A 27,421-nucleotide genomic window follows, 5' to 3' on the forward strand; every position below is an offset into this window, starting at 1 on the left:
AGGGCTGAAACTTGTTGAGGTCGCCAACTTGCTCCTTAGTTGGGATTCCTGTGTTTTGAACGCACAGGCACTTCGCAGCTGAAACTTTTCTGGGCAATGAGCTAGGGAAGAAGTATCTTATGTTTACAAAATTATCTGCCACGTCACCCGATTGCTAAAAGCGCAGGAGCTCTGTCAGAAAAGAAGGTGGCAACCCTAGGCATGTAGAGTCTGGACGGCGTCTTCTGCAAGACTTTGGAAAAAGCTTGTAGTATGGAACCATACTTATTTTTTAAAGGCCTAGCTCTTTTCCGCCTTCGTTGCAAAAGTTCCCAAACAACCCAAACGCCAGACATAACATTGTTGTGTTGCAGAGAGCTGGGTTGAGTTTGGATCTCTGGCTGAGTGGAGGTGAAGGTCCAGAGATGGGAAAGGAAGGAGGCCCAGGCGAGATGGTGATGGAGAGGATCAGGAGAGGTGCCCTGCCTTCTTGGTTTTTGCCGTTATTCTAGCTTTGTTGTGACTTGCTGGCGCTGTGCTTAACACGGTCCAGGAAAAGGAACCAAAGAGGAAACTGCAAGCAGGTGACAGACACCTTTCTGGTTGCGGATCAGACAGACTCAGATAGGGCAGCTGGACTCAAATGATTGCCTTATCATTGTCGGGTCTCTTAAACCGCCATTCCTCCCATCCTCCAACATCAAAGAGCCCAGGGCTGCTTCTCTTCTGGGGCAATCTGAGAACAAACGCTGACCACATTTTGCATTGCGATGGTGCTTTTCTCGAGTGCTTCAGTTATCGTGTGCTTTGTCTGAGTAATGCTTACAATAACCTTGCAAGGTGGGGCCATTGCTTATTTATTTGCCGAAAACATTTCTGTGCCGCGGTCACATGAAACGCAAAGCACTGTTAAAAACAAAAACCCTGCAAATTGTGTTAACCAGAGAAGCAAAAATAAAAATAATAAAATGGGATGAGTGTAGGCATTAGGCATCAGTTTTAACTTTTATTCGGGGGGAAACCCCCCCAAAAGGAATGGCTGCCTGTCTCTTGCTTTAGGGAAGTTCAGGATTAGGGTGGGATTTGAATGAGGGACTTGCTCACAGACCCAGGTCGGCGGCTGTTCCTAAGATAATATACCTGAGACAGTTTGGATGCACATTAAGCACCAAATCAATGCTAAGGCTTTTCATGGTAGTTTGCTGCAATAAGGGGGGGGAGTGGAGGGGATTCTCATTAATTACATTTGGACCCCACTTTTCTCCGCAAAGCTCAAGTTCTCAAATGTCCCCCTCCCCAATTATATTCTCACAGCTGCCCTGTGAGGTAGGCTGGGCTGAACGATAAGGAGTGCTTCAGGGTCACCCAGAGAGCTTCATGAGGATTAAAACCCGGTTACCCCCCACTCCTAATCTGACACACTCTCTAAATCAGAAATTCTGTTGAGGGTCACATTCCCTGGATCAGAATCTGACAGGGGCTGCATGGTTGTGGTGGGCTGGGCACCTCCTCTCTCTCCTGCCGCCCCCCCCACTCTCTCCCCTGCCACCCCCCTTCTCTTTTTCTCTCCTACCCCTTCTGCCACACTCCTTTCTGCTTAATTCGCTCACACTTAAAACTAGGCCATGTTTTCTCAGGCTACAGGCTGCCCGTCCCACGCTAAGTACTACACCACACTGTTTCTCAGAGGAAGCTTGAGATGAGCTTCCCATATCCAGCACCTTCCCATATCCAGGCCTTTTGAAAGAGACAGGATTGTTTCCCAGAATGCACACGGGGAGCCCTACGGCATCATTCCCGTCCTACTTGTACCCTACCAAATTATCCCCATTTTACAGAGGAAGAACTGAGGCAGAGTGGCGGCGGCGAAGCAATCCTGATTGGAATGTTTGCATTTTGGCAGCCTGTGTGGACGTGGAGTCTGCTGGCGGTTACACGACCTCCTGGGCTGTGGAATCTGCCAGAGGTGATGAGTTGTGGTTTGGGCTTCTGCTTTTCCCTCTGCCCTGAGTTTCCTGCCTCCGTGTTTAACAGCAGTCTGAAGCACAGAGGCACAAAGCAGGTGAAGGGTTTGTCAGCCTGGCGAGTGGTGGTGAAAATCGCAAGCCCCATGGGCTAAAACGTTTGTGTGTCAGCTTGCACAATGGAGTGTGCTTCATAAGAGCAGACCAGACACTGCCCTCAGTCCGCTTTCACTTTTTTCTGCCTCCTTTGCTGCAGCCAGTTTGGGGGAGGATGACATTAACTATTAGATTCCTCCTTTGTCCCCATGTTGCCTTTGCAAAACTCAGTGAACAAGAGGATGGGGACAAAATTACAGTGGTACCTCTGGTTGCGAATGGGATCCGTTCCAGAGGCCCGTTCGCAATGTGAAAAGCCCGCAACCTGAAGCGCCGTATCTGCGCAGGTGCGTGGCGCGAGTTGGCACTTGTGCGCATGTGGTGAAGCGCGATTTAGCGCTACTGCGTATGCGCGAGCGGCGAAACCCGGAAGTAACCCTTTCCGGTACTTCTGGGTCGCTGTGCGACCCAACCTGAAAAAAACATAACATGAAGCAAATGTAACATGACGTATGACTGCAGGATCAGTTGCGTCTCACTGGGGCCAAAGGAAGAAGATGCCTAGGGGTCTGGGTAGCCATGCACCCTACTTTACCGAGAACAACTCTCCATTAGAAGACAGACCTCGCTTGGAGTGAGTCCTCTGTTTTGGAAGGGCTGTCCAGTTGGTTTAAAAAAGGGGAAGCAGGAACTGCCCATCAGCAGTTAGTACTAGGATTGGGCGACATCTGGTTTCCCATATCATGACATATCTAAACATCGCGATATACAGAGGTATCATGATGGCAGAAATAGAGATGGAGCTATGTAGTGGTATTGGCTGGCTTCACGGTTTCCTCCCGACATTGTGATTTTTGCACAGCGTGCAGACACACACATCATGATTCGAGATATGTAGCCAGCTCAAAAATTATGAAACTGATATTGCAACATCCTGGATAGCTCAGTTGGTTAGAGCATGGTGCTGATAATGGGACAGCTGCATATTCCTGCATTGCAAGGGGTTGGAATATGATCCTCAGAGTCCCTTCCAACTCTACGATTCTATGATATGGACGTCAAACTGGTTTTGCACAATATATCAATATATCGCCCAGCCCTAGTTAGTACCTGGACAGGAGACAGATTACCTGGTCTGTGGTTCCATTCTTACCCAACTATGGTGAGACGCATTGTAGTTTGATGTTGAGTACACTTGTTGTTTGTTAATGAGCGTCTGCACATATACAAATCTGTGCCTTGATTTGTCCTCTGTTTTCAGTGATGCGTTTCCTCTTCCCCCCCGCAGCAACGTGAGTAACACCATCTTAGCAGGCTTTTGTTGTGTGGAATGCCGTGGAATGGCGGTATCCTGAAATGAGGAGCACATATTATATTCAGGGGTTGGGATGGGTTTAATTGTCTGCAGTGGACAAGCCTTGAAAATGAGAGGCGCCTCTAAAAATATTCTGGATGTACTACTGGTAGGTACAGGAAACTCAGTAGGCCAGTTCTGTTGTTGGTCAGGTGTGAGGGATTATAGAGCTTTGGAGGGAGAGAGTCCCCAGCATTTCCACGTAGGGCTTGGAAGAGTTTGTGCTCTAGAACCCTGGAGATCCACTTTCGAACAGTGTAGACAATACTGTGCTGCTGTTGTTGTCGTTTAGTCATGTCCGAATCTTCGTGACCCCATGGACCAGAGCATGCCAGGCACTCCTGTCTTCCACTGCCTCCTGCAGTTTGGTTAGAGTCACGTTGGTAGCTTCGAGAACACTGTAGTGTCCAACCATCTTGTCCTCTGTCGTCCCCTTCTCCTTGTGCCCTCCATCTTTCCCAACATCAGGGTCTTTTCCAGGGAGTCTTCTCTTCTCATGAGGTGGCCAAAGTATTGGAGCCTCAGCTTCAGGACCTGTCCTTCCAGTGAGCACTCAGGGCTGATTTCCTTCAGAATGGATAGGTTTGATCTTCTTGCAGTTCATGGGACTCTCAAGAGTCTCCTCCAGCACCATAATTCAAAAGCATCAATTCTTCGGCGATCAGCCTTCTTTATGGTCCAGCTCTCACTTCCATACATTACTACTGGGAAAACCATAGCTTTAACTATATGGACCTTTGTTGGCAAGGTGATGTCTCTGCTTTTTAAGATGCTGTCTAGATGAGCCTAATGGTCTTTGTTCCTTGGCCATCCCCCTCTGTTGGAGTTCAGAGCTATGTGTGACACCCCATCACCCACGTTGCCTGCTGGTGAACTGCAGGCTACGATCATGTTGCCACTGTTGAAATAAGACTATACTGTCTCTCCACTCTGCTTATGTATATTGGGAGGTGGTGGGCAAAATGGTTATCAGCCTCAGGTGGCAAAGTGTGTTGGGCTGAATCCAGTTCGTTATTTGGAACTGCATGGCCTAATTTTTACTCTCAAGGAAACAGGCACCCGTGCATTTGTTTTGACACCTGTGTGTGTGTGCTAGGAAACCTCAACCCAAAGACAACCCTCCTCTCTTTATGCACCCAGAACATTTCTGAAAAGTAGCTCTGCAGCACTCCACAGAAGGCAATGGGGAGTTCTGTTGGAGGTAGCCAGGGAATCTACACTCCTGTTCCTTAAGTGCAGAACTGTACATTTGTCCCAAAGAAATTCCAGGAGGTCGTATAACCTGCAACAGAGGCCATGTCCGAACAAACTGCCATGAGGCCAAAATGCAAACATTCCAACCATGATGGCTTCCCCACCACCACACCCGTGGCTCCCTTGCTTGCTCTGCCTCAGTTCTTCCTCTGTAAAATGGGGATAATTTGGTAGAGCACAAGTAGGAAGGAAATGATGCAGTAGGGTTGCCAGTGTGCATTCTGGGAAATCACCATCTCTTTCAAAAGCCCTGGATACAGGGAGCTAGTGCAGCTTGGCTCACCTCTGAGAGACAGTGTGGTGTAGTAGCTCACATGGTGTGGACAGTCTGTAAGCCCAAGGAAACTCAGCCTAGTTTCACGTGTGAGGGAAAGAGGCAGAAAAATGATAATCCATGTCACAGCCCTTCTCTCAGTCTCCACTTTGCCAGACTAACCATACACAGCTCCTTTAAGTGTTCCTCGTAAGGCTCAGTTTCCAGACCCTTGATCATCTTGGTTGCCCTCATCTGCACACATTTCCAGCTTGTCAACATCCTTCCTAAATTGTGGTGCCCAGAATTGGACACAGGACTCCAGGTGTGGTCTGAGCAAGGCAGAATAGAGTTGGGGCTATTACCTCCCTTGATCTGGATGCTAGACTTCCGTTGATGCAGACTAGAATAGTGTTAGCTTTTTTTTGCTGCTGCATCACACCGTTGACTCACGTTAAGCTTGTGGTCCACCAAGACCCCTGGATCCTTTTCACATGTACTGCTAGTAAGCCAGGTGTCCCCCCACCCCATATTTGTGCATCTGGCCCTTCTTGCCTAAGTGCAGAACTATACATTTGTCCCTATGGAAATTCATTTTGTTAGCTTGTGCCCAGTTCTAAGGGCCTAACCTTGAATTAGAGGGATGGTTTTCTGATTAGAGGGTGGTGTCTCCAGGAAATTTGAACTCCTTTGTCTGTCTTCAGAAATCAAGTGTGGTTTTATGAATGGTTTCTTTAGCAGAAAGCAAACAACTGAGGGGCTGGGGATTCCGGGTTCAGTGACCATCTGGCTAAGTAACTGCAGCAGTGATTCTATGCAACCTGGGTATAGCTGCTGTTTGTGGCAAGACATACCTTCGCCGAACAGGTAGATTAGTCTGTCTGGGAATGATGGTTTACCCAACTGAAAGCACCCACGAATTGACTCATTTGGCTGAACGAGTCCTTTGCAGACAGGGGCAAGCCTGTCGTAAGAGGAAACTGAATCACCTGCTAATATTCATAAGTGCTGTTATAACTGGGTGGAGGGCAGGATTTCATTAAAGAGGAGGCAGATCTAGGCTGGATCTAAGGAGGTTGCTTTGCTCCTGTTTATCTAGGTCAAATAAGAGATCAATGTAATAATTAAAACAGGATTGTCGAACATGCTGTTCGGTTTCACTTGGAAGCAAGCCTGCCTTACCAGCTTCCTTGCCCAGAATTTATGTCTGCGCCTTTAATTTCTCCAGGATGCTGAGATGGGAAGCATTCACCTACCTTCTTGCCCATGTTTTCCCAGGCCGAGAGAGCGCAGTCTTCCTCATCCTTGCAGGGTTTCCCAAACTTGGGCTTCTCCAGCTGTTTTCGGACTACAGTTCCCATCATCCCTGACCACTGGTCCTGCTAGCTAGGGATGGTGGGAGTTGTAGTCCAAAAACTCAAGTTTGGGAAACCCCAGTTAAGCACATAAGATGAGCCAGCTGGATCAGGCCAATGGTCTCTCTAGTTGAGCATCCTGTTCTCACAGTGGCCGACCAGATGCCTGTGGGAAGCTAGCAAGTTGTACACAATAGCAGCTGTAACTGGAGTTGGTGGTTTTCAGGTAGGGTTCTGTCTACTTAAAACAAAAACTGCCCCTAATCCTCGGCCTTCAAGAGCAACTTCAACTTATTCCTGCATTGCAGGGGGTTGGACTAGATGACCCGTGGGGTCCCTTCCAGCTCTACGATTTTATCATTCTACGAACTTGCTCTGCCTGCATTCTCAGCATGCTGTAAAAAGCTGGTTTCTCTGGAGATAAAGCTTTAATAAAATGAAAAAAAGGGGGTGGCTGGCCAGCCTGTTCTTAGGGGAAGGAGGAAGCAAGGTGGATATCTTTCAAAGTCTATTCAGTTTTATTCATTGGGGGGGTATTAATTTATATTTGATTATATTTACCCCCTTCCCATTTTTATCCTCACGACAACCCTGTGAGGTAGGTAGGATTAAGAAAAAGCAACTGGCCCCACTGAGCTTTGTGGCTGAGTGGGGATTTGACTTGGGTTCCTCCAGGCTGACCCTGACACTCTGAATACGCCAGGGGTTATTCGCACGTTACATTCAAAACACGTGCACAATCCGTGATCCCACTGTCAAGGTGTATACTCGTGTAGCTGTTCACATGTAACATCCCATGCCTGTACAGTATGTGTGCCTGTTTACACAATATACAAATCAAGGAGTGTACACAGCCCTTCGCACAAACACTTGTACCTATGTAAAGATACCTTGTAGCTGTATTCAATACGGATTCTCTTATTTGCAAGAGTAGATGCAAAGGGAAAACAGCAGCCGCATGCTTGGGAAGAGGAGGAATGTGTCTTACCTAAATCGTCGGTGGGAAGAGAGCTAAGCGGTCTTTCAGGAGAAAGATTAACAGTGGCTGTGTACGCATGCAACAAGGGTGTTCTTTTTCCTCGATTTGGATTGAAGCTGGCTTGGAGAAAAGAAAGAAGCTATTTCTTCAAGCATCCCATAGTTAAACTATGTTTAAGACAGTTCAAGACTATGTTTAACACAGTTCAAGAAGGATACTGACAAGCTGGAACGTGTCCAGAGGAGGGCAACCAGAATGGTCAAAGGCCCAGAAACGATGCCTTATGAGGAACGGCTTAGGGAGCTGGGTATGTTTAGCCTGGAGAAGAGAAGGTTAAGGGGTGATATGATAGCCATGTTCAAATATATAAAGGGATGTCATATAGAGGAGGGAGAAAGGTTGTTTTCTGCTGCTCTCCAGAGAAGCGGACATGGGGCAATGGATTCAAACTACAAGAAAGAAGATTCCACGTAAACATTAGGAAGAACTTCCTGACAGTGAGAGCTGTTGGACAGTGGAATTTGCTGCCAAGGAGTGTGGTGGAGTCTCCTTCTTTGGAGGTCTTTAAGCGGAGGCTTGACAGCCATCTGTCAGGAATGCTGTGATGGTGTTTCCTGCTTGGCAGGGGGTTGGACTGGATGGCCCTTGTGGTCTCTTCCAACTCTATGATTCGATGATTCTAGGAGGCAATGATGGCCACCAACTTGGATGGCTTGAAAGGAGGTTTAGACATATTTATGGAGGAGAGGGCTATCGATGGCTACTAGCCAGGAAGACTATATCTCCATGGTTGGAGGCAGCATTGATTTTGAATTCCAGTTGCTGGAAATCGCAGGAGGAGAGAGGGCTCTTGTGCTCTGATTTCTGCTTTCAGGCTTCCCACAGGCACCTGGCTAGCCGCTGGGAGAACAGGGTGCTGGATTAGATGGGTCATTGGCCGGATCCAACAGGTGGTGGTTCTTATATTCTTAAAAATGCAGTATCTCATAAGAAACTACAGGATAGGCACAGAGTAGACCTGGATTGTGGCCGACGTCATGGATTCACCGCTTCCCAAACCGGTCGTGAGACTGCATCGGATGCTGAGTTAAGTAGCCAATGCAAGTCAAGAACCACTTCTGAATCTTAACTGTGCTGGTCTTATGTATTTGGGCTTTATGCTGCCTTGGATTTTAAAGATTTATTGCGGGCGTTTTTTTACTGTATGATCATTGCTTCTTTTGCTTTCTGTGTATGCCACTTGGAGGACTTGTTTATGAGCCATTTAAGAAGCAGAAATAAGTCCACGTTTTGCGGACTGTCCACATTGCTGCAGGGCAGGGAGTCACGGTCAGGAATGAAGGAAGGCACCTCTGATCACGACTTTCTTTTCCCACTGATTAATGAAATTTAATTTTTACAACCTGACTTCTCCAAGAGCAGTTCAGAGCACTTTGATAGGCTGCGGGCGATGTTTTGGAAGGTAGAGGAAAGAATTGGGTTAGTCGGAGTGGATGTTGGATCTGCCTCATAAATGTTTCAGTTTGACAAAGTAACATTTTGTCCGGCGATCCTCCACAGCACGATCACAAAGGGGGCAGTGGTATGCAGTGGCAAGTGCATCTGAATGGGATCGAGGTGTCCCGGGTTCAGATCCAGCCATAAAGCTCCCTGGGAGATTTTGGGCTTGCCGCTGTCTTTCAACATTACCTGCTTTGCAGGGTTGTTGTGCGAGGGTGATGAATGCTGCCTTGAAGGAAAGGCAAGTTAGAAGTGAAATAACTCCTAGGACCTGGAATAAGTGCACACAGGAGATGTAATAACTTTTGGTGTGGCTACCAAACACACCTAAGCCATACAAGGAGTGCAATAAACAGCTACATTGCCGCATCACTGGTTAGTCCAGGCCTCCCCAGCTGGTGACTTCCAGATGTTTTGGACCATTAATTTAATTTAGTTTAGTTTAATTTAATTTTTGGGAAGATTTATATCCTGCCCTTTGCACAAGCCACAGGATGGTTTAAAACAAAATCAAATGAGGTACAAAGAATCCATAAAACAATGGCGTCCTTAAAAAGAAAACTGCCACAGCTCATAAGAAATCATTAAATAGCAATTACCAATAGAAGCAGCTGAGCAATCAATTTGTCTAATCAGCTCTCTCCTTCCCCAAACACCTGCTGGGAAAGGTGCATCTCAACCAGCTGCTGAAAACCATAGAGAGGGGGGGGTCAGATGTGCCTCAATAGAGAGTCCTACATGTTAGGAGCCACCACCAAAAAGGCCCTTCTCATATCAGCCCCAGCTTGTTGTTGTTGTTGTTCAGTCGTTCAGTCGTGTCCGACTCTTCGTGACCCCATGGACCAGAGGCACCTCTATCCTTCACTGCCTCCCGCAGTTTGGCCAAACTCATGTTAGTAGCTTCGAGAACACTGTCCCGCCATCTCGTCCTCTGTCGTCCCCTTCTCCTTGTGCCCTCCATCTTTCCCAACATCAGGGTCTTTTCTAGGGAGTCTTCTCTTTTCATGAGGTGGCCAAAGTACTGGAGCCTCAACTTCAGGATCTGTCCTTCTAGTGAGCACTCAGGGCCGATTTCCTTGAGAATGGATAGGTTTGATCTTCTTGCAGTCCATGGGACTCTCAAGAGTCTCCTCCAGCACCATAATTCAAAAGGATCAATTCTTCGGCGATCAGCCTTCTTGATGGTCCAGCTCTCACTTCCGTACATTACTACTGGGAAAACCATAGCTTTAACTATACGGACCTTTGTCGGCAAGGTGATGTCTTTGCTTTTTAAGATGCTGTCTAGGTTTGTCATTGCTTTCCTCCCAAGAAACAGGCGTCTTCTAATTTCGTGACTGCTGTCACCATCTGCAGTGATCATGGAACCCAAGAAAGTAAAATCTCTCACTTTCTAGCCCCAGCTAGTATGGCCCAAAGGCCAGGAATGATGGGAATTGTAGTCTAAATCACCTGGAAAGTTCCAGGCTGAGGAAGGCTGGGTTTGTCCTTCCACAAGCAGGGCAAAATTGGGTTCTTTGATGATGGGCAGCTGGCTTTGCTTGCGAATGTATTATTTGCTATATTATGCCATAGCAAGAGTGCTGCAGGCCTGGGCTTCTTTAAAGAGGTCCTGGAAGAGAAGGGGGGAGGAGAAAGAAAGAAAAATGAGTTTGGATGAAGGATAGAAAGAGAGTTGGCTGTAGCTGCAATGTTTTTCTTCCATGGTGGAAGGGACATGCGCTGAACAGAGAATGAGCCTTCCTATTTCAAGGACAAATTGCAAGTTGAATTTGAGCATGCTGTTTATGGATCTGCCCTGCAAATCCGATATATAGGCGGGCAACTTCACAAACTACGTAATTAGCTTTCTGAATCTGCTGGCGCAGGATGTGTCGGTGGCTAGAAGCTTAAATGGCTTTGAAAAATGAGAGAGAGAGAGAGAGAGATTCAGGGAAGAAACAGAAGGGGGATCCTCCATAGATTGTGGCAGGATATTTACAAATTGATGCAGCTGCATGTGGAGGAGTGGAGACGCAAACCCGGTTCACCAGATTGTGAGTCTACTGCTCTTAACACTACACCACACTGGCTCTAGGGGAGAGCCGTTTCTTAACTATGCACTGGCACAAAGTCCACCATCCAGAATATTTGGGGGTTAGCTCTGCATGCTCAGTTGGGTTTTTGCCTTGCCCTTCCTTCAACAGCTGCCCTCTCTGCCCAAGGCTGTTGAGAAAACCGCTTTGACATTTGGAGTGGTTTCAGATGGCGGCGTACAGCATGCGAGAAGCACACGTAACTACAACATAACAAAGTAGTCATCACCGGTAAATAGAAGATTAAAAAGAGATGCAACCAAATGGAACAATTTCCATGTACAGCACATCACAACAAGATCTGAAATGGAGACACAAAAACCCAACATCAACAACCCACTGCACAACAATAAATGAAGATACACACAGGATGGTGATGGACATTCGATGAAGGGGCCTTCATGAGAGGCAGGCTAGAGATGCTTCCTCAGGGTGTGAGGCTGAGGGAAGATGGGGGAAACTCTCAGGTGATTGCTGGGAGGGATCACTTCTCTGTGTGGAATAAAGATTAAGATATAATTGTGATAGAGAGCTTGGTATTATATACACACATACAGTTGTATCTTGGTTCTCGAACGCCTTGCGACTGGAGAGCCAGTGTGGTGTAGTGGTTAAGAGCGGTAGACTCGTAATCTGGGGAACCGGGTTCGCGTCCCCGCTCCTTCACATACTGCTGCTGGGTGACCTTGGGCTAGTCACACTTCTCTGAAGTCTCTCAGCCCCACTCACCTCACAGAGTGTTTGTTGTGGGGGAGGAAGGGAAAGGAGAATGTTAGTCACTTTGTGACTCCTTTGGGTAGTGATAAAGCGGGATATCAAATCCAACTCCTCCTCCACTTCTTCTTCTTCTTTTTCAAATGTTTTGACTCTCAAGTGCCGCAAACCTGGAAGTAAGTGTTCCAGTTTGCGAACGTTTTTTGGAAGCCGAACGTCCGACGCGGCTTCTGATTGAGTGCAGGAAGCTCCTGCAGCCAATCGGAAGGTGTGCCTTGGTTTTCGAACGTTTTCGGAAGTCGAACGGACTTCTGGAACGGATTCTGTTCGAGAACCAAGGTATGGCTGTAGTTTCCCCCCCTTCCTTTCTTTTTCTCTTGGTTTGTTTCTTTTTTCTCTCCTTTAGATTACTCCGGTTTTTATTGTATTTTATGTTGGAAAAAATCTCACCAAACCCCCACCCCCAACGAACCCCCCCCAAACCGCACCCCAGTGTCCAGTGAGGGGTGGGAGGGGGAGAAGCAGTACATGCCTTGCAGTGGATGGGTGGGTGTCGTCACTGCATCCTCATCCAAGGCAGATGTGAGGAGCCGCTGACGGCAGAGATGGCTCCACCAATGTCCTACTTCAGGTGATTCACATGTACAGCAGCAGCGGGGTTAGCAAGGGACCCCACGGGAATCCCAGTTTGATGGCTATAACACCCCCATCATCCCCAGCCAACATGGCCAATGATCAGAGATGATGTGAGATGTAGTCTTGACAGTTTTGGGGGACCCACGTTCGGGGAGGCTGCTTTGATTTCTCACGGATGAGAGTGGAGCAGCTGGACTTCTTTTTCTATTGGGCTTGGACATTATCTCTGCTTTTGAACTCAGGACATTATAGGCAATCTTTCTTCTTCTTCTTCTTCTTCTTCTTCTTCTTCTTCTTCTTCTTCTTCTTCTTCTTCTTCTTCTTCTCCTCCTCCTCCTCCTCCTCCTCCTCCTCCTCCTCCTCCTCCTCTCGTAGCCGAGTAAGATTGTCCTCCATAAACACGATTTTAACAGTGAGTCCGCAAGTGACTGTGGAGGCCAATTCTGGAAACCACACATTCTTCCACAGTGGGGACATAGGTTTCCGGTTGGGAGTTGAACACGGTGAGGGTTTGCCAAACTTGCCTTCCCCTTAACTCGTTTCTCCCTTTAGTCCCGAGTCTGAGTGTCTTCAAAGTCCATGACACCTTTGGTAAAGTCTGTTCTCCAACTGGAGCGCTTGCAGGCCAGTGTTTCCCAGTTGTCGGTGTTTATACTACATTTTTTTTTTTAAGATTTGCCTTGAGAGTCTTTAAGTCTCTTTTGTTGAACATGAGCATTATGCTTTCCTTGCAGGATGGTTTTTTCACATTAGAAGCAAAATATCTGTTGCCTTAGGGGCAACAATGGAGAGGGCTATTGTCCCCATGCCCTACTTGTGGGCTTCCTGAAGCCTTTGGTCTGATCCAGCTCTTCTCATGTTCTGCAGTTCATCAGATGTATGATTGTCAACTGCTGCAGATTCAAAACTGATAGACAGTGTTGACCAGTGTTTATTTAATTTTCTTTTTTTTTTAAAAAAAAAAAAAAAGCTTTAGGGGCTTAGATCTTTTAATCTCTTTCTTTGTTTGCTATGGACAGTTTATTTCAGGAGTTTGCTTGCAGTTACTGAATATTGCACACACTCAAATAATATTTCACATATTCTGAAATCTTCGCATTTTGATTTTTCATATTGCAAGACCAAGCAGTGACATTCAAAAGTGCTCTAGTGCAAGTCAGAAACTGTTATAGGTTCTGTCGACTGGCCTAGGAACGTCCATCCCTAGTTGCAATCCTAAGCACCGTTGAATAGTGTGGGATTTACTTCTGAGTAAACATGCATAGCATTGTGCTGCTAGTCACAGAATCATAGAATTGTAGAGTCATCTAGTCCACCCCCAGCAATGCAGGAATCTCAGTCAAAGCATCCATGACAGAAGCCCACCCAACCTCCAAGGAAGAAGACTCTACAACCTTCTGAGGGAGTCTGTTCCACTGTTGAGCAGCTGTTACTGCCAGAAAGTTCTTCTAGAGGTTTAGCCAGAATCTCCTTTCTTGTAACTTGAATCCATTGGTTCCAGTCCTGTCCTGTCCTCCAGAGCAGGAGAATTCAAGCATGCTCCATCCTCCATTTGACAATCCTTTGTATATTTGAGGAAGGCTATTATGTCTCCTCTCAGTCTCCACTTTGCCAGGCTGAACATACCCAATTCCCTCAACTGTTCCTCATAAGGCTCGGTTTCCAGACTTTTGATCATCTTTGGTTGCCCTCCTCTGCACACGTTCCAGCTTGTCAACATCCTTCTGTAATTGTGGCACCCAGAACTGGACACAGTTTTCCAGGTGTGGTCAGCCCAATGCAGAATAAAGTGGGACACTATTACAGTGGTCCCTCGACTTACGAGTTTAATCCGTTCCGAAAGCACATTCGTAGGTTGAAAAGTTCGTAAGTCGAAAACGCGATTTCCCCATAGGAATGCATTGAAGCAGTTTTAAAAAGAAAAATTCGTAAGTCGAGGAAACCGCATCTAAAATTCGTAAGTCGAATAAACCGCATCTAAAATGCCAATGGACTTCCATTCGGATGTCAAAAAATTCGATTGCGTGCGGCCACTTTTTTCGTTCGTAAGTCGAAAAATTCGGATGCCGAGTATTTCGTAAGTCGAGGGACCACTGTACTTCCCTTGATCTGGACACTATATTTCTGTTGATGCAGCCTAGAATAGCATTAGCATAAGTCCAGGTACTTGCGTCAATGATAATTTGGTTTAAAAGTCCCTTACTCCGTGGCCCATTTGAAAAGTGACTGCTATTTACATGCCATTTATTATAACATTTACACCAGCTTCTTCCTAGATGTATGTTAAAACTTCATTAACAACAGGAAGATGTTTAATGCTGGCATACGTTAACCTGCATTGACCTGGGTATTTTCACACGCTCCCATCAGTCTATAATGCAAATGTGAAACCTATATTATTAGGATGTATACAATCTTCTGTGTTCTGCTGTGCATTAACACCAAGAATGCATGCAAATTTTTTAAATCTTGCATATGAAAACTGCATAAGCCTTATTTGACCCTAGCTTTGATATTAGCAGCTGAGGGTTGAGTGGTTTTTGTTTTTTGGGTTCATTTTAGTTTACTTACTTGCAGGGAAGCAGAGATATTGCATGATTTGATCTAGCAACTCAGGGTTTTGTGGGGCGAGGAGGTTAAGCTGCCTGGCTTTTTTCCAACAAACCAATGAAATGATGAGATCTTGGGGAAGGCGATGGGGGACAAATCTGCCTTACTTGACAATATGGAAAGTGAAACAGATCAGAGAAAACCAGGAAGCGAATAAGACCCAATTCTTACCATCAGTTGAGAAAATGGTGCCATCTGTGTTGAGCTGGCCGCACCATCATTATGCAATGTTCTCTAGCAGAACCACAGCCTGAACACAAACACTTCAAGTGTCCCTATTTTCCAGGGACGGTCCCAGATTTACAGAAGCTGGTTTCGGATTTGATCCCAGAATGTTCCGCTTTCCTTAGGATTCCCCTATATTTGTCCGAGAAATGTTGGACGGTACGGACTAGGAGGTCCTTATTTTCATCACAGAGGTGTTGGAGGAGACATCTCTACAGTGGTACCTTGGTTTTTTAGAACAGCTTAGTTTTTGAACAACTTGGAAATAGAACGCTGCAAACCCGGAAGTAGCTGTTCCAGTTTGTGAACTTTGCCTTGGAAGCGGAACATGTTCCACTTCCTGTTGAGTTCTGTTTGTAAATTGAGTCTCCCGCTGCTAATCAGAGGCTTCCCATTGAGTCAACTGTTGAGTCCCGAAAATCCACACAAGACAGAGGTGATATTTGGAGCTTTTGTTTTTGCAATTTTTTTGCGTTTTTTGTGTGGCTTTTTCGGTTTTTTGATTGTGACTTGTTCTTCGTTTTATGGGACTGTGGCTTGTGACTTCGTTTTTGTGACTTGTTTTTTGTGACTGTGTGGAACCCAGTTCAGCTACTGATTGATTGATTGATTGTGTGACTGCGGAAATTGATAAAAAAACCCATCAAAACTATGACTAACATCAGTGCACATAAGAAAAAAAATTAATTTTAATTTTTACCATCTACAATACTGTCTTATTTATTTTATAGTACAGTACATTTAGAATTGCTTTCATTTTATGGATCAATGGTCTTCTTGTTAGATAGTAAAATTCATGGTAGACTGCTGTTCTAGGGGTTGTTTTTAAAAGTCTGGAACGGATCAATCTGTTTTGCATTACTTTCTATGGGAAAGCGAGCCTTGGTTTTGGAACGGACTTCCGGAATGGATTAAGTTTGGGAACCAAGGTACCGATGTATTTTCATTGGAGAAATGTTGGAGGGTATGTGAACAAGTTTAAGAAAAGTGACCTGCCTTATCTGGTTACAGGTGGGTAGCCGTGTTGGTCTGCCATAGTCGAAACAAAATAGAAAATTCTTTCCAGTAGCACCTTAGAGACCAACTGAGTTTGTTCTTGGTATGAGCTTTCGTGTGCATGCACACTTCTTCAGATACACTTCCCTACTTCACCCCACAGACACTCAGCAAATCTGAAGAAGTGTGCATGCACACGAAAGCTCATACCAAGAACAAACTCAGTTGGTCTCTAAGGTGCTACTGGAAAGAATTTTCTATTTTGTTCTGCCTTATCTGGATAGGCTTCTGAGTACCAGAGTACTGAGTACTTGGGATTTACTGAGCGCATCCTCCTTGACCAGTGACCATGCTGGCTGCTGATAGGACAACCTCTGGAGAGCCGTAGGTTCTCTTTCCCGTATCTATCTCCAGATTTTGGATAGAATTGCAATTAAAATATAGAGCGGACTTTGATTTGGAAAAGGAAGTGCAGTTAGGCTCAAATGGACTCTGTTTACAAGAGGAGGCTGTTTGCTGGCACCTGCCCTTAGGAAATAATTGTTCTTATTTTGTCACTTCTGCATTTGAGGGGGATACCTTTGCTGGTGTGAGTTGAACCCAACACTTTCTGCATGCAAGACTGCTGAGCTACGGGGCCCTTCCCCTAGGGCTGTAATAAGCATTTTGTTGCTCTAGTGACTGCACATCTAAATCAATGCACCCAGACACTAAAGCAGCATGCATTGCACAGGGTGTCATTTGCTCCCTGCAGCTACTAAGACATGTATATTTTGGACTACCGGCAACATCTTGTGGAAGACAATTACCCCATGCATATTAATGGCAACGGCCTCTCTGAGCACTGATTCTTATGTAGTCAAATCACCACCACCTGTGTGCAAGAGGGACGTTATCAGGAGGCTCAAGGGAATCCCAAGGTTTTCAGAAGCACTTAAAAAAAACCAACACCCTTAAGGAGAAACTTTCCTCCAAACAACTCATTGAAAGCCAAACATGCTCAGAGGTCACAGATTTGCTGAGTGTCTGTGGGGTGAAGTGGGCAATGCAACAAGATATCCTGGAAAAGGGGCTGGCAGGCACTTTGAGCAAGAATGTTCCACGACTCAACGTTTTGGTCACATCCAAATCATATACGGCTTCCCCCAAAGAACCCAGGCAACTGGGTTCACAAAGCTACAACCCCCAGAACCCTAAATAAACTACATTTCCCAGGATTCTTTGGGGGAAAGCCATGTGTTTTAAATCTGCTTTAAATTTACGGTGTGGGTGTGAGCTTCGTTGCAGGTCCAGCTTACATGATTTTCTATTATATTTTGAACCTAAAAGAAAGCCCACCTCCTTAGCTCTTGAATTATAGTGGAGTGAGTGAATACAGCATTTAGAGGACCAAGTAGAAGGTTTGATAGTAGTCTTGGGTATATTTTCCAGTTATTTCTTTGCATATAAAGTGTTGATAACGTGCACAATGTACTACTGAACCAAAATGGCTGCACCCATAATGTAAACCAGGGTTTTTGAACGTGGATCTCTAGCTGCTTTTGGACCACAATTCCTATAATCCCTGACCACTGGCCCTGCTAGATTTTTTTTAATGGGGCAGCAAGCATAATGGTTTAATTGCACCCGGCTTTTCCCAAAGTGTCTGCCTTTTGACCAGGGAGGGTTGGAAGTTGGGACAGGAGAGAAATTTGGTTCAGTCCAGATTTTAATGTGAATCTACCCGATTCACATTTCCCGAAACAATATGTGAATCGGAACCTCGGCTTCCCTTCGAAATTTGCCCTTCCCTGAACGTTGCGATGTTCTCCACCCGAATGACTTGTACGAAAACCTGAATAGTAAGGGGAAAGTAGGCTGAAAGTGCATGCGTTAGGGAGAATAACCATAGGAAACGCATTCTGTCAGGGGGAATCTCTTGCAAAACTCTGTCCGCTTCGCAAAAAGAATATGAAATGTTGCAGGAGAAATTTGCACTGAAATGTGGGTGAATTTTCATGGGGTCTTTAAAAAAAAAAAGTCACAACAAACCGATGCAGGAATGTGAGGAACAAGAATTTAAGGTTGGCGAAATGAGAGGGTGAAGTTTAGAGATTCACCTAGCCCTAGCTGGGAGGGGAAGCTGAACTAGGTGGAGAAATTGTTAAGACCTCTTTCGATTCTCCCCCCCCCCACCCCGCCTGTTAATTTTCTATTGCCCTTGCTGTCCATCAATGAACTGTGTCCCCTCTTGTTTCCAGAAGGCAGGGAGTGTGTAAACTGTGGCGCTACCTCGACCCCACTATGGAGGAGAGATGGCACGGGGCATTATCTGTGTAACGCCTGTGGACTGTATCATAAAATGAACGGGCAGAACCGCCCCCTGATAAAGCCAAAGAGAAGGCTGGTAAGTGAATTGACTCTCAAAAACTGCACTAACTTCTTATTTTTCTTTTTCTTCTCCCTCCCTGTCATGTTGTGTTTTTGAATTTCCTCAGCCCAAGATGGAGAACTTTCTGGAGGGAGTAGATCTGGGCATCCCCGCCCAAAGTCTTATCTGTCTGTACAGAAGAGGGTTTTTGAGAGAGCCCACCCCCCCTTTTTCACTATGCCTGCCAAGTTATGTACCATTTCTATGTCTCTATATATATCTCTTTTATAATTTTTTATTTTGAAAAAGAAACAAGTAAGGGGTGGTGATTTTTCTTCGGCGGTTTCAAGGGGGGGGGGCTGAAGAAAGTGGGAGTATGGGGGTCGGGCCGGGAAGCATGCGGTAGGCATGAAAAAAAGAATCCATTTCATTGTGAAAAAAGGGGATGTTTTGAAACTAGTTTTTCTCCAAAGTTGAAAGGGTCCCGGATTTAAAAGCGGTGCATCGGTTTCCCATTCATGACACAGTTTCTGGAACTCCAAAAGGACTAGTGACTTTGGGTCTACATTTCTTGTTTTAAGTGCCACAGGATGGTATACGGTGTTTGCCATAGACAGAGCAGACCCATCGAAATTAATACCGCCTATCATTTTGCCCAGGCTATCCATGACCCATAAAATTGGACCCTGTTATTTCCGAATTCATGTTTTGACCTTCTCCCATTTCCGTTGGTCACCTAGTTCGTGGTCTTGAGCACATGATGCACACAATTGTGGGAACGCATCTTGGCCACTTGGAATGGCTTCACACTCTAGACCTGCTGTGAGTGGGTTGTTTGCAGCTATGACCGATTGTGCTTTTAGCAGGAAGTTATTCAACTCCCTTTAGAAGGGTGTTCAGTTACGGTGCTTATTTGCAACCCTAGACACGACCGTGCCGAAAGTCAACTTGACACGAGAGAAGAGCCAGTCCTCTTTTCCTGTTGTCCTATGTTATTTGCCCTTTGGAAAAAACTGGAAAATTTCCAGATATTTTGGAACTGCGACTGCAGAACAGGCATGGCTAAGCTGTGGCTCTCCAAATGTTTTCAGACTTCAACTCCCATCAGCCTTAGCTAGCATGGCCAATGGCCAAGGAGGATGGGTGCTGGAGTTCCACATCATCTGGACAGACACAGGTTTTCCACCCATGTATAAAAGTACAAATCGCAAATGCTCTATGTGGGAATAGGCTCTGGGGATTGCACCAAGTCCACCTGATAAGGCAGTGTGTTTGCATCCAGATGCCTTTGGGAAGCCTGTTACTAAGTCATGAAGGCTACTAAGTCACTTTGACTCCAGCATCTAGTTTTCAGAGGTATACTATCTCTTGAACATGGAGGTTCCATTTAGTTATAGTTGCTCACGACCATTGGGAAATTTGTCCTTCTGATAGGTATTGATACCTGCCCTCCTTGACTATTAGAACCTCAAAATTCCTTATATTCTTATTTCCAATATAAGAGTATAACAATCGGCGTGGGAATCTTGTAAGAAGACCACAAAGCTGTGGCTCATGGAGAAACATGCACGTCCGAGGTGACCTCTAGTGTGGATGACTCACTCAGTGGTGAAAGTTCTGAATCCTTACTTCCTCAGTTAAATTAGAAGCACATGATCGGATGCATGAGTTGAACTGGCAGGTTTTTAAACTCCATTGTTTTTGGTAATGAGCAGATTGGTTTGTATTTGAAAGAGGCCCTGAACTGCAGGAGACACTGAAGTTGGCTTAGTCATGAATGCACATTAGGGGTGGGGAGCCTGTGCCCCCTCCCCCAAGATATTGCTGGACCTCCAGCTCCCATCACCAGTTGATCCACATTCTGAGATCTGCTGAGGGTGTTCTTGTTCACGGTCCCGCCATAGCTGTCAACTTTTCTTGCGAGGAATCCTATTCGGAATACGGGAATTTCCCTTAAAAAAAAGGGAAAAGTTGACAGCTATGGGTCTCGCTAGCAAGTGTGTGCAGGGGACGTGAGACAGGGCCTTTTTGGTGGTGGTGCCCTGACTCCGGAATTCTCTCCTGCTAGGGGTGTGCTGCTGAGATGGCTTTCTGTTGTTTAGCTTGGAGGAATTGGTTAATTTGTCTTGGAGGTATAGAGTGTCGTGTTATGCTGTTTTTATTTGTATTTTAAGGATTGCACGTTTTAATATAGTTGGAAACTGCTTTGGGCCTTTTCAGCGAAAAGCAGCCTACAGGTTTTAGAAATGAAACAAGCATTTGACCCGAGGCACAGAGGTTTTCTCCATCTCGGATAGATGCTAATGACAGTTCTTGTTGCTTGCTTGGCATTTGCCGAATTGAAAAGGAATGTGCTTGTGAACAGATTGACACCTTTGACAAGTGGTGTGCACACGTTGGTAGTGCTTGTTCTGTCTAGTAACTTTTTTCTGGGGGAACGCAGGGGTACGCACAACCCTAAACATTTTGTGAATCTTAAGTTTGGCCTCATTGAGGGGCAGTATTTCAGTATGAGTAGGAAAATGAGAGTACCCCTAAACTGTTTTTTTTAAAGAAAAAGCACTGGTTCTGTGTGGTGTTTAACCTGTGACGACCCATTCACACATGCCTAAATCTTTATGCTGCTGGTGGTCAAGGGTCCAAGCCTACCTGAAGGAGCAACAGCCACTCGGACTCTGCAATAGTCACATGAGGCCCTTATTCGCGTGCCTCCTTCGTGAGAGACCCAGAGGGTGGCAACACGAGAACAGGGCCTTCTCTGCAGTGGCTTCCCATTTGTGGAATGCTCTCCCCAGGGAGGCTCACGTGGCACCATCGTTACATATCTTTAGGCGCCAGGCAAACACATTCCTCTTCTCCCAGGCCTTTGGCTAATTAATCTACAGCCTTCTAAGTTGTGTGTGTGGGGGCGTTACTGTCTTTTGTTTGTTACTGGGTTATATAATTTTGTGTTTTTATATTGTAAACCACCCTGTGATCCTTGGATGAAGGACAGTATAGAAACAACAACAACAACAACAACAACAACAACAACAACAACAACAACAACAAGCCATTGATGCCAAAGGGGAATTGCTTAGTGAGGGTTCAGGATTGTGTCAGGATTGCTAGTGAGGAGAGGTGCTGGTGCCCTCAGCTCCTGCTTAGGGTTGACATATTTTGAGGAGCAAAAAAGAGGACACATTTGCCGACTTCTGCTTTTAACCATGGATGGCTATGACGACTCTCAATTTACATACCCATAAAAAAGAGGACATGTCCTGGAAAAAGAGGACATATGGCATCTGGGGGGCCACCATGAGAATAGGATGCTGGACTAGATGGGCTCTTCTTGTGATTTTATGAGTGCGCAGAGCAAAAGAGGGTGTAAGGAGAACTGGGGTCTTCCTGTCTCTGATGCTTAAAGGTAAAGGTAAAGGGACCCCTGACCATTAGGTCCAGTCGCGTCCGACTCTGGGGTTGCAGCGCTCATCTCGCTTTATTGGCCGAGGGAGCCAGCATACAGCTTCCAGGTCATGTGGCCAGCATGACTAAGCTGCTTCTGGCGAACCAGAGCAGCGCACGGAAATGCTGTTTACCTTCCCACTGGAGCGGTACCTATTTATCTACTTACACTTTGACATGCTTTCAAGCTGCTAGGTGGGCAGGAGCTGGGACTGAGCAACGGAAGCTCACCCCGTCGTGGGGATTCGAACCGCCGACCTTCTGATCGGCAGGCCCTAGGCTCTGTGGTCCCTCTGATACTTACCTGCTTCCGGTTTCTTCTCCCACCTATGTTTCTGCTTGGAAGGAAAAAGATACTGGAGAGTCCTATCTCCCACCTGGCGGAGCGGGGGAAGGAGAAGCAGTTTGGGGGCAGGAATGCGAATTCAATACTAGTCCACGGGGAAAGGGTTAAGCAGCCCCCTCCCCTGCCAGTGTTGCAGTCACGAATGGAAACCCCACCCGCCATGGCTGCTTTCGATTAGAAAAGAAGGGGGGAGGGTGGAAATGCGAGGAAATTTACACATGACTGCGCGCACCATGTCGTTTGGCCCTAAGGAAATAGGACATTTGTTTGTTTCTACATCTGTTTCTCTAAATGTTTTGGATGACTTACAAGGCTGTTCCGATAGAAAAAGGGTTTTCGCGCGCACGCTGTAAAATATTACGGGGTGGGGGGGGGCAGAGAGGGAAAACTGAGCGACTCTGGAGTGGGGTGAAATGTATCTCAGTGCGGTCTGCATGCAATGTCACACTGTCCTTCCACTGCCCCCAGTGTAGGGTCCTTTTCAGTTGAGGCTGGGCTACCCAGGGTGGGGGGGGGGGCAGGGTCCAGCACCCCCTGCAATAGCATCCCATATTGTAGCCCGTTTGCCACTCAGAATGGGAAAGGTTTCACTGGCTTGAGACTCCTTCTATAGCTACGGATGGCGAAAGGCCGTAGCTCCGTGGTAGAGCACCTGCTTTGCATGCAGAAGGCCACAGGTTCGATCCCAGGTAGGGCATGGGAATGTCTCCTACCTGAAAGCTGTCCAGAGACCCACTGCCTGCCAGTGTTGACAATGCAGAGCTAAAGGGTGCACCATGGCTCAGTGGCGGAGCTTTATGCTTTGTGTGCCGAAGGTTGCAGGTTCAAATCCTGACATTCCCAGGTTGCAGGTTCAAATCCTGACACCCCCAGGTTAGAATGAATGGGTGGTGGTGGGAAGATCAGGTAAGCAGTTGATGCCAAAGACCTCTGCCTGCAGTCCTGGAGAGGCACTGCCGTTCAAAGAAGACCATGATTGGGGAACAGGTTTTTTTATTTGAGGGCCACATTCTCTGCTTGGTAACCTCTCGAGGGCCACATGCCCAGGGTGAGTGGGGCTATGGATGCAAATGTTGCACGTGTACCCCAGGTTCCTTCCCAAAGAATCCTGGGAGTTGTAGTTCATTATGGGTAGTTCCATGAGGGTTAAAACGCAGTTCCCAGGATTCTACCTTTTGAGGAACTATGATTTAAAGGCATGGTGTTTGTGGAGCCTGAAAGCAGAAGAATCTGCAGCCTGCATTTTTGACCTGATCCAAGACCCAACCCAGGGGCCTTCTTCTCTCGAGTGCCCACACAAATTTCAGATGAACTTTCCATCTGTGAAAGCCAGACACCTGGGGAAGACCAACTCACCACTGCTGGTGAGAATAAGAGTGGTTCCCCCCCCCTTTAGAGAAAGAGGTATAAATTTCCTGGCCCTCCCCCATTTCCTTTTTACATGAATCACGAACAAAACTTGAGGGGCCACCTTGATCTTTTTCTGGCTGTTTCCTTTAATAGTGTCATAGAATTGTCAAGTTGGAAGGGGAACCAGAGGGTCATCTAGTCCAACCCCCTGCAATGTGGGAATCACAGCTAAAGTATCCTTTAAAAGGGAAGCCATTGCGGTCCTTTACCAAGTGGGATAATCTTTTTCTTTACTGGGGAAAGCAAAACACCTACAAAGAAATGTTTTCGAGAGAGGACTTCAGTTTGGTGCATCCCCTCCCCCTCAAATATGTTCCTTCCTTTTAACTTTCTGAACATAAATTCAATGTACAGAAGCTAAACTCTTAAGAAATATCTGTGTATTGGAGATTATACATGATAAATAGTTGTCCTCCTTTCTCCCCCCTACCCAGTCTAACCACTACAACAAGGATGGGGTTGGCCCACATCTCCCTTCAGTCTCAGCCAGCATGGCCAATGGCACTGGATGATGGGATTTGTAGTCCAGGAACATTGGGAGAGCCACATCTCCCCCACCCTTACACTTGAGGAAAAAAGTGGACATATCAGAAGCGGCTGGGGTTTATTTCTTTCTGAAAGAAAATGCACTTGCCTAGCTATGAGGGTTTGCATGGGATGGGAACATAGGAAACTGCCTTATGCTGTGTGGTGTAGTGGCTAGGAGTGGTGGACTTGTAATCTGGTGAACTGGGTTCGCATCCCCACTCCTCCACATGCAGCTGCTGGGTGACCTTGGGCTAGTCACACTTCTCTGAAGTCTTTCACCTCACAGAGTGTTTGTTGTGGGGAAGGAAGGGAAAGGGGAATGTTAGCCACTTTGAGACTCCTTCGGGTAGTGATAAAGCGGGATATCAAATCCAAACTCCTCTTCCTCCTCCTCCTCCTCCTCCTCCTCCTCCTCCTCCTCCTCTTCTTCTTCCCTCCTGCTCTGGAGGGTACAGTGCTGGATTTACATATAAGATAAACAAGCTATAGCTTAGGGCCCCACTCTTGGGGCCCCCAAAAAAATTTAAAGGAAAAAAACAACACCTGGATGTACATTTCCAAAATTTTAAGTTAGAGCTTAATAATTATTTCACTATTAATATACTTCTTCTTAATTTTGTTATGTGCAAATGGCTTTCGATACCTATTAGGTCCATAAATTACCATATGGCATATATTCAACACAAAAAACAGCGACAATTTGTTGTTGATGAAGGACGGCTGGACATATAAAGGGCCCCATTACCTTCAGTAGCTTAGGGCCTCATCCAACCTAAATCTGGCCCTGGGAAGGTAGGATTCGAACCAATGGCTTCAAGTTACAGGGAAAGTGATTCCAAACATCAGGGGAAACTTTCTGACAGTAAGAGCCATTTGACAGTGGAACAGTCGTGTGTGTGTGTGTGTGTGGGGGGGACTCTTCTTCCTTGGAGCTCAACAATGCTCAAGAACTTCCCTAAGGAAGGGGAAAGGGCTCTTCTGCTCGGTTTCTGCTTGTATGTTTCGCGGAGGCACTGGGTTGGCTGCTGTGAGAGCAGGACTTATCTGAACTTAGATGTGCCACTGGCTTGGTCCAGCACGTTCATCTTATGTTCCCATACCATCGGTCTACTTAGCTCAGTATTGCTTTTGCAAGCTCAGATTGTTTGCAAGCTTGCCATGTCTCCCACGGAATGGCAGCAGCACACCAGGATTTCAGGCAGGGAATTTCCACCAGCCCTGCTCACGAACCTGGGACCTTCTGCATGCAAAGCAGAACTATGAGTCCTTCCCTAAGAGGCTTGCAGCTTTTATTTGGACTTGGGAGCTCTAGGGGAGAGGCTTAAATCTCAAGGAAGTGGGACAGCACCAAGGGAACAGGTTTATTTTCCTGCTTGGCATGAGAACAGTAGCTATTAGCCCTGCCTCCTCTTCATCAGGCCCTACCTCGAGCCCTCAGGCACATTTCACTGGGTGCTGCCCTCAGACGAACGAGGAACTACCCCTTAGCTCCTCCTGAATTTCAGAGGCCTTCCAACCTTCCAAGGCAGATTGGCATGAGGCTTTGGTTGTATGCCATAGCACTCTGAGGATGCACACACAATATAAGCACCCCAACAGAGAATCCTGGGACGCAGGTGGTGCTGTGGTCTAAACCACTGAGCCTAGGGCTTGCTAATCAGAAGGTCGGCAGTTTGAATCCCTGTGACGGGGTGAGCGCCCGTTGCTCGGTCCCAGCTCCTGCCAACTTAGCAGTTTGAAAGCACGTCAAAGTGCAAGTAGATAAATAGGTACCACTCCAGCGGGAAGGTAAACGGCGTTTCCGTGTGCTGCTCTGGTTCGCCAGAAGAGAGACAGTGTGTTGTAGTGGTTAAGAGTGGTAGACTCGTAATCTGGGGAACCGGGTTCGTGTCTCCACTCCTCCACATGCAGCTGCTGGGTGACCTTGGGCTAGTCACACTTCTCTGAAGTCTCTCAGCCCCACTCACCTCACAGAGTGTTTGTTGTGGGGGAGGAAGGGAAAGGAGAATGTTAGCCGCTTTGAGACTCCTTCGGGTAGTGAAAAGCGGGATATCAAATCCAAACTCTTCTTCTTCTTCTTCATGCTGGCCACATGACCTGGAAGCTGTACGTCGGCTCCCTCGGCCAGTAAAGCGAGATGAGCGCCACAACCCCAGAGTCGTTCGTGACTGGACCTAACGGTCAAGGGTCCCTTTATCTTTACCTTTAACAGAGAACCCTGGGAACTGCAGTTTGCCTCTCGCAGAGCTGCAGTTACAAACTAGAGCTCCCAGGAGCCTTTGGAAGAAGGGAACTGTGTTTAAAATGTCTGTTGTGTACGCAACCAAAGTCTGGGTGGGAGCTAGTGGCATCCATGCTATCAACTTTTTAATTGCCATCCCTTTTTTATTGTCCATGTCTCAGGGTGCAGCTTGGGTTTTAATGACCACTTCCAGGGCTGAGCCCTGCTGTCACCCTCAATTAAATTCTGCTCTTTGTCGTGCGATCATCTGCCCCTTCCAGTCCTCCCTTTTTAAAGGTATCTTCAATATGAATTGATTTAGCGTCAGGGAGCTGAGTGTGCCAAACCGTGTTGTGAATCGCCTAGCGTTCTGTTACAGGCTGAGTTGATTGGCACCCAGCGCCCTTTAAAAATGTGTTGGGGGCAGGGATTATCGGGTTGTTTTGTTTTTATTATGTACTCTGTATTTTTATATTGTGATTTTATGTTGCAACTGCCCTGGAACCCGCGGGTAGAGGGCGGTATACAAATTCAATAAATAATAATAATCATTTCACCAAACGCATTGCACCACAATGTGACAGGTGTCTAAATCAATGTTGCCACATCCCCAAGGCGTGGCAGAGCTAACTTACCTCAAATAGGCTTTGCTACAGAACTCTGGTGTGCATCAGTCCTTAAAGCCAATGTCTACAGATGCCAAAAGGGACGCGGGTGGCGCTGTGGGTTAAACCACAGAGCCTAGGTCTTGCTGATCAGAAGGTCGGCGGTTCGAATCCCCGCGACGGGGTGAGCTCCCGTTGCTCGGTCCCAGCTCCTGCCCACCTAGCAGTTTGAAAGCATGTCAAAGTGCAAGTAGATAAATAGGTACCGCTCCGGCGGGAAGGTAAACGGCATTTCCGTGTGCTGCTCTGGTTTGCCGGAAGTGGCTTAGTCATGCTGGCCACATGACCCAGAAGCTGTACACCGGCTCCCTTGGCCAGTAACATGAGATGAGCACTGCAACCCCAGAGTCGGACATGACTGGACCTAATGGTCAGGGGTGCCTTTACCTTTACCTTTACAGATGCCAAGGACTCAGTGCAGTTCAAGTTAAATATATTTTGTTCCCACTGATTTCAGTATAAATTTT

General features: G+C 46.6%; 1 protein-coding gene across 10 annotated transcripts in view; it reads left to right on the forward strand.

The window, feature by feature from the left end:
* Positions 1-27,421, forward strand: part of GATA3 (GATA binding protein 3) — a 55,747-nt gene that overhangs the window by 15,504 nt on the left and 12,822 nt on the right. For 3 of the 10 annotated variants that reach the window (XM_033162276.1, XM_033162277.1, XM_033162285.1), the window contains exons 3-4: positions 18,231-18,376; positions 18,468-18,589. In XM_033162276.1, the coding sequence (XP_033018167.1) occupies positions 18,231-18,376; positions 18,468-18,589 (268 nt within the window). The remainder of the gene's footprint in view (positions 1-18,230; positions 18,377-18,467; positions 18,590-27,421) is intronic. The other 7 variants (XM_033162286.1, XM_033162279.1, XM_033162280.1 and 4 more) reach the window with 4 other exon arrangements.

The sequence above is a fragment of the Lacerta agilis genome, chromosome 10 (genome assembly GCF_009819535.1).
Source record: "Lacerta agilis isolate rLacAgi1 chromosome 10, rLacAgi1.pri, whole genome shotgun sequence".
NCBI classification, from domain to species: domain Eukaryota; kingdom Metazoa; phylum Chordata; class Lepidosauria; order Squamata; family Lacertidae; genus Lacerta; species Lacerta agilis.